Genomic DNA, 11,146 nt, shown 5'->3' on the forward strand with positions numbered 1-11,146 from the left:
CGATCCCAGGAATCACGACCCGAGCCAAAGGCAGACGCTTAACCGACTGAGCCACCCAGGCGCCCCTCTCCATGAGCTTTAAATGGAAATGGGAAGCAGCAGCTTATGAAGCTTTGTCAGCAAGACCAAAAATGCTTTACCAAGAAACAAAACTTCAGAGAAGGCCGAAGGGTTTATGTAACAAGGATATACACAGGATACATATGACCTGACAGAAGTTTGATTAGGAGGAACTGATTTTAAAAGCTTTTACATCAGGGGCGCCTGGGTGGCTCAGTTGTTAAGCATCTGCCTTTGGCTCAGGGCATGATCGTAGCGTTCTGGGATGGAGCCCCGGATCGGGCTCCCTGCTCCGCTGGGAGCCTGCCTCTTCCTCTACCACTCCCCCTGCTTGTGTTCCCTCTCTCACTGGCTGTCTCTCTCTCTGTCAAATGAATAAATAAAATCTTTAAAAAAAATAAAATAAAAAATAAAATAAAAATAAAAAAATAAAAGCTTTTACATCAGAATATCCCTGTATTTATGGAGTAGGGGTTTTGACAGGATTATAAAGATTTACTCACTTTATAGAAGCAATTACACATTACAGTGATTTTTGCAAGGGTAGGGATTTGGGAGCTCACAGATAGCTTTGCAGGCCACACCTCAGTGTCAAGAGCCTGCTGGGCTCCCACTCTAGAAACAGAAGCCAATGTCTTCACTCGTCCCAGCTCCTCCTGTGCTTTGAGTGCCACGTGCCTGCCACTTTCCCTTCCTTTAACTGGCAGGCTCCCATGTAACCCTGACTCCATGTAAAAGGTTGGCGCCTCAGTTCCCAGGGCCAAGCCCCCCACCTCAGGGCCTCCACTACATCACTGCTGACCATCTGCCTCCCCTGTACCTTCCAACACACTGAGCTCTCTCCTGCAGTTTTGTCTCCCGGGACAGGAATGAGCCTGTAGAACACGGATGCTCGGGCCCCACGAAGGAAGGAACCCATGCAAGGCCACTGGAGGAGCCTCTCCTACAAGGCCGCACGGATCCGTTCAATGCACCTTTGGGGAGCAGCTGAACTAGAGCGTTTTGCTTCATTTAAAAGTTTTCCTTTCCTGCATTTAGGACGTGATGGCAAGAACACTCCAGCTGACTGGGCTGATCTACGGGCAGAAGGCTAGGTGGGGCACATGACATCAGGCACCAAGAGGCCTACCTCGCTGGAGTCAGTCTGGCTGCTTCACTCCTGGGAAACCGTTGTCGGGAAGGCCTTGAGTTTTCAAAATGCTCCCCCCAAAAAGTAAGTTGCCCTGGGAGCCCCAGGACTTTGAAAGACTTTTATAGCATGATCAGGATTGGGGGGGGCACGAGCCCCAAGAAGCCCTTGGGAAGTGGGATGTGGGACACAGAAAAGCGCCAATCACAAACTTGTCAGCTTCCCACTTCTCCAAGGGCTGACTCTGCTGCTGAGCTCATGTAATGTAGATGTCTTAATCCAAAGCAAATGGACATCTAAACTTTCTCTGATAACACATAAACCCAAAAAGGTGGATACAAAACATCCTTCTGATTTGTAAACTGCAAAAACAAACCAAATCAAACAACAAAAAACATAAAATCCAAAAAAACCAACCAAATAAACCACCCCAGAAACCACCCCAGTTGGGGGAAAAAAGTGACAGGTATTTGATATCAGGGTCAAGCTGGAAAATCAGGGATGGATGGTGATTACGACTGAGCCACAAAACAAACCAACCCACATGACCTTGGCTAGTGTGTCCACAGGGAATAGCCCCTGGGCCAACCAACACCTTGTTCCCCTTCCGTGCTTTCCTTTCCCTAAATCCCAATAATTCGTCTTGTCTTTCTGCTACACCCTCAGTTCCTTCAACTACACTTCTTTCTCCCCAGAGCCACTGTGACTTGGAAACAGTTTCCCAGTTTCTTTCCTCCTACACCCTGTGTCCTAATCGGTGGTGGCCACACAGGTGTATACACAGGTAAGCAGTTACCCGTGTAGTGGAAGTGTCAACACACACTTAAGATACGTGCACTTTACTGTACATCAGTTATGCACTTAAAAAAATTCCTCTTAAAAATCGTTCTGTATTCCAAATTTAAAAGATAAGCAGAGAGACCTGTGTAATAACATGTCATGTCAGACATTTCTCTGGGTTAAAACCAAATCAACACTGTGATTGCAGCTATGAAAACACCGAGTAAGGCAGGGGAAACAAAGTTTTCAGTTTTTGTGCTATGCTAAGTAAGGTATAGAGGTTCTATATATGGCTATGTTTTTACAATAAAAAATAAACACAATGGTCTAAGATATGAACAGTAATCTATTTTAGCAGAAACTTGACTCTTTGAACACATATTTAAATACCTGCTCAAATTACGTATATGATTTTATTATCTAACCGAACTTGAGAAAAATAATCACTAATTTTAAAATCAAAGTTAACGGCCAGACTGGATTAGATATGGAAATGTTGGATATAAAGACTTTTTTTTTTTAAAGATTTTTATTTATTTGAGAGAGAGAGAGAGCATGAGTGAGAGAGCACAAGCACAGGCAGTGGCAGAGGGAGAGGAAGCAGCAGGCTCTCCGCTGAGCAAGAAGCCCGATGTGGGGCTTGATCCCAGGACCCTGGGATTATGACCTGAGCTGAAGGCAGATGCTTAACCTACTGAGCCACCCAGGTGTCCTGATGTCTTTACTTATTTTAAAGAATTTTTAAAATTCTGTGAAGCGAGGCACATTTATACTGATTAGGCTTTCTGACGTGACTATTCTTTCAAATTACAGTTACTGGAGCAGTAATTTAATTTACTGGAGACTCAATTGATGCAGACTGGATGTCAATCAAACGAACATCATCAGGAGTGCTGGAGAGATGTTTCTTGTTTCAAAATGCGTGAGGATGAATCCCTTCCAATGAATAACTTACAAGATCTTGGGTCCCTAAGGCACTAGAAGTGGCTTGAAAGTCTTGACCATTTGCACTAAACCCCACTTTCAGCTACTTTGTATCTGGATGGCTGAAGATCCACTCACCTGCTATTGGCCTGGGACGTGAGGGTGCCGTTCTGTTCAGGTGGCGTCTCTGCGGGTTTGGATCTGAAGTAGTTGACGAAGCCCCCAAACATGCTCTTAATGCTGTTGATGTGCTTCTGGCTGGTCTTCAAATCTTGATCCATCTTGTCCACCATCTTCTCTGTACGTTCTAAGACGCCTCGCTGACGATCGAGCTCCTGGGGAAAATGAGAGGCGATGGCATTACACCATTTGGTAATTTTCCCCTCTGCAGGGGACCACGCACGGCAGGTTTGTCACGAGCCCTCAGAGAGAGAGAGCACGTGTGGGGACAGATGCTGCCATTTGTGAGGGGAACATCATCCCTTCTGACAACACATTCCTTTGCCCTTCCCTGTCCTGCCTCTACTGGCTTGCTTTCGTATTTGCTCCTGAGTTCTTTTCCCTCCTGCCCACACGAGGCTGGCTCACAGGACCATGTGAGATTCACAGGGCCTGGACTGGCAGCACATCCTCTAGCCCTTCCCCCTTTCTGCCCCCAGGCACCTTACAGGCTTTGACCTGGCACTGCCCCCATGAACTATGGCTCTCGTACTCCCCCTTTTCACATATGGGGTTTCCACTGGGTCACTGGAGCCACCTGGCCCTGGTCATGCCTTCAAATTATTTCACAGGCTAGGTGCTGGGTTCTTTCTGCGTCCTGTTAATATTTGATTCCAATTCACCCATAGTTTCACCTTTAAAACTTGTAACAAAGGTGAGTCTGTCCCAGGCCTTTGTATATGCTACTCTTTCTGCTTGTAATGATCCCCATCCAGATACTTGTATAGCTCTGCTCCTCATTTAATTCAGGTGTCTGCTCAGAGGCCACTTCCTCAGAGAAGCCTTCCCTGAACACCTTCTCTAAAGCAGAACATCTTCCACCCTCAACCCATCCCTCTACACCCTCAATCTACTTTAGTTTTTAGAGCATGCAAGCTCCACGAGGCAGGGACCTGCTTTGTGTACTGGGTCCCCAGTGTCTCACTCAGAGCAGTGGCTCACTGGAGGACTGCGAAAGGACAAGTAAATGACGCTCTGCGGCCATGGGGACAGCCTGGACCATACTCCTCAAGAGCTGATGGTTCTGGGGGTGCCTGGGTGGCTCAGTTGGTTGGGTGGCTGCCTTTGGCTCAGGTCAGGATCCCAGAGTCCTGGGGTCAAGCCCTGAGTTGGGATCCCTGCTCAGCAGGAGTCTGCTTCTCCCTCTGCCCCTCCCCTGGTTCATGTTCTCTCTCTCAAATAAATCAATAAAATCTTAAAAAAAAAAAAAAAAGAGCTGATGGTTCCGATGGTGGATGTGAACTTACCACCACAGCTACACTAACACCTTCCTTTCCTTGTGTCAAACTTGCTTCGGCCCCGACCTCAGGCCATTCCAGCCGTGTTCCTTCTCTGTGATCCACCTTTCCGGCCCAGAGACTCTCCAGCTTTTCCTGTTTACTTCGTGAGGCAGCCCCTGCCCTCCATCACCTTTTGAATCCTCCAACCCTGCATCTGTGACTCGGCAATTATATTACCTGTGGCAGATATCTTTAGAGATTTCTCTCTTAGTACCTTAAAACAGAATCATGAACAATTTTTGAATAAACGCCTCCAACAACTGAAGGATAAAAACGAAAATATATACAATGGCTTTATTAGGGTCTGTTTTACTTACAAAAGCATTAGTAGAAAGCTTTTAGAACATTTAGGGACCCACCATGTAATCTAAGCTCTCAATGTTTATAGCGGATGGAATCTTAAAATATAATGTATAGGCAGAAAACAAAAAATCTTGTTGGAAATACACTTAGAACTGCTGAGCTTTATAGCTTCAAATGTTTAAGTGTTTTTCACCAGCTCATGAGACATGTCTGAAGAAACCATAAGGTTCTTTTAAACAAAAGGAAAATTTTTTCTGGACCACGTCATTCTTGCAAATGCCGGGACTGTGTCAAAACTTCTGAGAGCTCGGTTTTAGAAGAAAAAAAAAAAACCCAAGCTGCTAATTTATCTAGAGTTTCTCCTTCTTCCAACACCTCAGGTTTGTCATCTTCATGTCCATTCTGAGGTGAGTCTTTTCTGAAATAAGGCAAGGCTCTAAATAAGGATTAAAATTATTTTCTCCAGCATTTACATGTTTTTTGAGTTGATATATTGCCAATATTCCAGTCCCACCAGCTTATTTCCCCTGTTGCAGAAGATGAAGAATATGAAGCAGGAGCGGTACGTGGCTGGCTGGGGTGGGTGCTGGCCAGGGCTGTGTCACACTAAGAGGCAGGTGCTCGGCCTCCCTGATGGTGAGGTCTCTCGTGGTGGCTCATCTCACCAACCACCTGCCCTCTTGCTTTGGCCTCCCAACCTCAATTTGGAGTATAGCAGCGGTAACAAGTAGCTGATAAAACCTTCCCCAATTCACAGTGACATCTTATTTTCTTCTGTTCACAAGTGACACAGTCTCTCAAACTCCAAGCCTGCATCACTGTGCTGACTTGGTAAGGAAACCAAATGTCTGCCTTAGATGTTACGATCAAAGTGAAGAGAAATCCGTGAGGCTGGCAGGCCAGGGAAGTGAGTGCTGTTCTGATCTCTGGAAGTTTCTGTGAGCTGGAAGGTGATGTTCACTGGAGGTGAGCTGCTGGTCAGGAGGCCAGCAGAGGAGGAACTTCTGCTGAAATCCATCCCTGCGGGCAGAGGAAAGGACCGGCTCCAAGTGTTTGTGACCTAGTTCTAACTAACGAGGAAGGAGGGCTTGGTGGAGCAAATACCAGAGTGTGAGGACGGGAAGGACCAGCTAGGCAGATTACAAAGGCAGGCCTCAAACACTCCAGTCCCCAGGCATCATCCTGTCCCCCAAAAGGGAGGCCATGCATATTGTCATTGGTTCCTGGGAGAATGGAGGTCATGGCGAGACAAGGGTGGCTATGAGGGGAGGGAGCTCCAGAGAGTACCCTCAGTGTAAAGGGCCAGCATGCAAAGGTCAGATGTGAGCATTACAGGTGATCCACCTCCCTCTGCCACCTTGAGCTCTAAAAGGAGTTTTCTAAAGTTAAATAGGAAAAAAGAAAAAGGCCAGAGAAAAGATCTGGTTGGGCCAGTGGTACTATGCTGAGGAATAGCACAAAGAGAGGGGGGGTGTCTCAACTCCCCTTTGGTTTGTGGTTCTTTGTCAAACAGGGATTCCTGATAGAACAAGAGAATGCAAAAGACAGCTGAAGACCCTGTGAGGGTATACTCTGTCCTACATGGGGCAACTTCTGGCCAGATAGATTACATCCCCGAGCCCTGTGAGGATGTGAACACATCAGGGACTCCCTGCTGATAGAAAACACACACAGAAGGACAGAGGTGCTGCAAGATATCCACCAACAGATATTACTCTGCCAGCCACTGTTCCAGGCCCTAGGGATTCAGAGGCGAACTAACTAGCCCCAGATCTCTGCCCTGGCAGAGCTTACAGTCTTGGTGGAGGGCTCAATGAATCAAGTTTCATTTCACTTTTCATTTGCTGACAACACTCTGGTGCTGGGAATCCAGAGTGGGGGAGGCAGAAAAGAAAGCTATCCTACACATATACACAATGGCCACTCTGCCAGGGTAAGCCCTCACAGGGACTCCTTGCCTGGCTTAAGGGGGAGTCAGGGAGGCTCCCCGATGGCGTGGCGTTGAAGGGGAAACTGAAAGCTGAGAAGTTAGGTAGGCAAAGCGTGGGGGTGGGGTAACAGAATCGGGGCAGAGGGAGCAGCCATGTGTGCAGCAGCCCTGGGCCGAGGGGCAGCTGGGGGAACTGAGAGAGGAAGAGGAACCTGAGCATGAGATGAGGGAGCAGGCAAGATGCCAGGCAGGACCCAGCAGGCGTCGCAGAGGCAGCAGTGGCCACCGGATCCCAACTCCAATTCATAGCTGATATATCTCATAAGGTCAGTTGGGCCTGGTTGTCTTCCCTGACCAAGTCAGGCCCTGAGATTCTGAAGGAAAATGTCAGTACTAAGGTTCCTGTACTGAACTCGTACTTAAACTCAGGTATTAAATAATAAGTAGGTGGAGGTCAATCTGGAGTCAGTAAGCTGAACCCAGAAACTTGAAATTCATCTCCTTCATGTAGCTCCCTTTCCAGTGAACACACCTGCGTAAGCGCTGGCTGGGACACAGGAGCACAGAATATGCTCAAACTGGGGCTCTGTCTCACTGCAGTAGTACGGAGTGGGTTCAAAAACACAAATGGAGTCTTAGGTTGCATGAAAAACCACAAACGGCAAAGGCGGTAATGCTGGTGCTCTTTACTGCCTGTGTGCAGGCTGACCTGGGGCTCACTAAGGACTAACTCGGCAGGCCTGGGCTGTCCACACCCTGCATGTTCCAAAGAAAGGCCCTGCCTGGCTCCCAGCCCTTATACTACCCTGATAAGAGTATCTCTGTTTACCTGAGTCCTTAGGCTAGGCCAGATAGTTTATGCTAACAGTGTGCTTTAGGTGGGGGCCTTCAGCCCTAAGCTTGACCTCTGAAGGGGTTAAACACTAAGGTCTGCCAGTTGGGCAGGTGGTCAGCCATGCCTACATGGTTGTGTGATGGCCTACCAAACACCACTCCCGTCCCACTGACGTTACTGTGCCAGCCATTCAGGCCCCGGTCGAACATTTATTGTTGGACTCCCCTGAAACGAGACCACAGGAGCATGCTCAGCTGCCAGAGGGGCAAGAATACTTGAACTCTGGGCAGGCATGTCTCCACAGGCTTGCCCAAAGGTGCAAACAACCCAAATGACTATCATTAGAGGGCTGGCTACATAAATACAAGTCATCTATTCAATAGAACATGACACAGCCACAAAAATAATAACAGATCAGTGCATTACATACTACAAGAGGATAACCTCCAAGCCTATTTAAAAATGTACAGACTAGAATATATAGAATGCATCCACTCAAGTTACAATTAAAAAAAAAAAGAAAAAGAAAAAGAAAAAGGAAAGGGCTATAGCTATGACTCTACCCACAGAATATCTCCGCAAGGACACTGAAGGAACTGATGGTAACTGGCTGGTGGGAGCAGAGGGATGGGAGTAAACTTCCTACTCTTCTGTACACTTTTAAATTTTGAAGTATGTGATTAGATATCGCTTCACAAAAACTAAATCTTAGGTAAAAGAAAGAATAAATAAATCATACTTGTGAAACAGAAGAGCTGAGTGGCCCACAAGTCTCTCCATGGTCCTGGACTGTGCTTACCAGGCCAGTTAAGTACGAATTGCTCTGCTCTAATGCTGTCCCTTGGCAGTCATGACCTGTGGCTAGACTCTTTGTGAGAAATAAACCTGGTCAAGTTTCTTTCACAGGAGGAGGATGGCTCTCCTTCACTAAGGATGACCTAAGTAATTTTCCTACTTCTGCCAAGCTGGGACTGAATGATAACTTCCCAAACTAATATTTGTACATTCCTAACCCTCTATAAAAACCTATCATGTTTTCGCACAGCTCAGCGCTGGGTCTCTAAGTAGGGAGGTTAGCAGGTGACTCGGGTCGGCTGCGGGCCACACTGTACACTGAGTGGCAGGAAGAGCTCACTAACCCCAGCCCTGTTCCCACCCTCACGTTGACTGGAATCAAAAACTGATTCAAAGGCAGTTTGGAGAGTACAGAGTGGGGTGGGGAGGGGGTACTGACAATTCCAGCCTCCTAGGGCCTCTGATGACTGGGAACTGACTCAATCCGGGAAAAATCCAGTGTCACCATACTGATGATGACAGTGCCTGTCACCTGCCCAGTCATGATCATACTATACCTCTCAGAGCAACACCAGCTTGGCCCAGTCCAAGCCTCACAGGCCTGAGGTGCCACTCCGCCTCTGTTCTCACTGTCCCCCTTGCATAGAGAGAAGGGCCTTTGGGGGCAGCATGGGAGGGGTGTCGCCACAATCCACGTGAAACCACTCACCTCTAATATGTTTTTGACTCTCCTTCCCTCTGAAGGACAGACTTTCCCCTGACCTCCTAAGCTGCCTCCTCTGGGCCCTTTCTTTGAACATATCCTGTGCATCACTTCCCTACTGGAGCCCAGTATCTCTGGTGGTGGGCCAGTGTCTTTGCACTGCTCCTCTCTGTCCTGTGAACATTCTTCCTACCCTTCCTCCTCTCCCTCCTCCTCACTCCTAAATCTTAGCCTTAAAAGCCAGATTCCGGTTTCTCCTCTGCCATGACATCCTACTTCGTATCATTCTAATTTCCTATTTCATTTGTTCTCACTGTTTCCAGCGATGTCCCTTCAAACAATTCTTCCTTGGCTTCCTTGGACCTGGGACCCTCAAGTAACTCCTCCGCTAAGGCCCTAAGGCCTTAGGCAATCTACCCAAATCTTAGTCAACACTTCCATTTAGACTCACACATAGGAATCCAGTAGGTATAAGACGTAAGAACTACAGCTAAACTTCCTTAAGGAACCCAAAGACAGGAAAATGAGCCAGTGAGGGATACTGTAACAGGCAGAAGTGGGGAAGCAAAATAACCATGAAAGTGGCAATGGGGATATGACCCAGATGGCTATTTGAGAAATTAATCAACATACTTCAAACTGCCCAAGACTGTAAGTGATCAGGTTACAATGAATTCTGCCAGAGAAAAGAGTTACAAAGAGACCCACTGGAGGAAGACAACACTTCAGCTTCCAGTACAAAATTTCAAAGCTACAAATGCTTTAGATTAATGTTAGCTGATATACCAATGATCTACTATTACATTTTTAAGAACTTAAAAACAAACGCCCAAACAAAACCGTTTCATTAGTAGGCTGAGAAAAAAATGTGGTGCCTAATAAAGAACAATCCTCACTTAGGGTCCCTGAAATCTCCCATGGGTGGAAAGACAAACTGACAAAGGTGAATTGGAGAAATGGACAGTCACAAACCATACACTATCTAGGACATCTTCATTTGGATCTGGGAGGTAAAAGTAAGGCCCTAGACTTGACCAAACTTGGGCTATGGCTTTCTAAGCAGCTTCCCAGACAGACCTCATCACGTCTATGGGCGAGGTGGAGAAGTGGTCAGCGACAGGAAAGAACTCAAGGCCCATTTGTTCTGAGCCTTCACACACCAGTAGGCACAATCCTCCCCCATTCTGGGTCACTCGGAGAGGGATGGTTGAGGCTCTGGATCTGGGATTCTGAGCACGTAATTATATGAAAGAAACAGACACTCCATTTCCCTAACCCGAGCTCAGCTAGTAACTAGGGAATATTACTGGAGGCAAACTGCCTCTTTCAAGTACTCAAGACACACACCTTTTTGTATAGCTAACGTTTCTTGACCTCGTATGAAAATTCAGACTGGTCGGGCTGTCCTGCCCTGCCCTAGACTCACCTCGGCAGAGGCGACGCCGACCCTCTCAGACTCGTATACGAGGGACAGGGACCTGTCCGTGCTGGCGACCGCGGCCTGGGCCCTGCGCATCACCTCCTGCCGCAGGTACTGCTGCCTGTCCACGGGCGCGCCGGGTCCATCAGGGAGGTCGCGGTCGTCCTTCCACAGCGTCGGCCGGGGACCCTCATCCTCCGCATCGTCGTCGAATGGGTTGTAGCTTTTGGGGTAGGCCGACATGGTGCCGGCGCTCGTCTAGGTATGGGCAGGAGAAGGAGGACCGTAGCCAAGGCGAGGAACGGCCTTTCCGGGCCCGCAGGGGTCCAGGCCGACTTCCCGAAGCTTCGGGAAGCGCCCACCGCTCTGCAGGCTAGCAGCTCCGCCGGCCGCAGGCCACGGCCGCGTTACGCCCCTTCACCCTCCGGTAGCCGAGCGAACTCCTTCCGCCAGTCTCGCGCGGGAAGCCCCGCCTCCGGAGCTGACCATCTTGTTCCGCGGCTTGGGGGGCGCCACGCCCGATGCGCGCGACCGCGGCCTACCGCTCGGCTTCTTTCTCCCCTCCAGCGGTGGAATCGCCCCGCAGCCACGCCCCACCCAGTGTCCACAACAGAGGTCACGTGGCGGGGAAGCCGGATGCCGCCGCGCCTGCGCCGTGAGCTGTGGCGCTCGCAGGCTGGGTGCGGGAAGCCCGCGGGCAGCGCCGCCGCGCGCGCGATGATGGCGGCGGCCGCGGCCCGGGGAGGGGGCGGTGGCAGCAGCGGCGGC

At 48.8% G+C, this 11,146-nt stretch overlaps 1 protein-coding gene across 2 annotated transcripts in view; it reads right to left on the reverse strand.

Annotated features, from left to right (window-relative positions):
* The window catches only part of SNAP29 (synaptosome associated protein 29), a 30,908-nt gene extending 20,060 nt beyond the window's left edge, over positions 1-10,848 (reverse strand). Inside the window, exons 1-2 of one of the 2 annotated variants that reach the window (XM_011233689.3) lie at positions 10,385-10,848; positions 3,032-3,228 (exon numbers count right to left, since the gene is read on the reverse strand). In XM_011233689.3, coding sequence (XP_011231991.1) covers positions 3,032-3,228; positions 10,385-10,621 — 434 coding nt within the window. In that variant the 5' untranslated portion in view covers positions 10,622-10,848. The remainder of the gene's footprint in view (positions 1-3,031; positions 3,229-10,384) is intronic. The other variant, XM_002926286.4, reaches the window with a different exon arrangement.
* Between the last annotated feature and the right edge of the window lie 298 nt (positions 10,849-11,146).

This window comes from Ailuropoda melanoleuca, chromosome 14 (genome assembly GCF_002007445.2).
Source record: "Ailuropoda melanoleuca isolate Jingjing chromosome 14, ASM200744v2, whole genome shotgun sequence".
NCBI classification, from domain to species: Eukaryota; Metazoa; Chordata; class Mammalia; order Carnivora; family Ursidae; genus Ailuropoda; species Ailuropoda melanoleuca.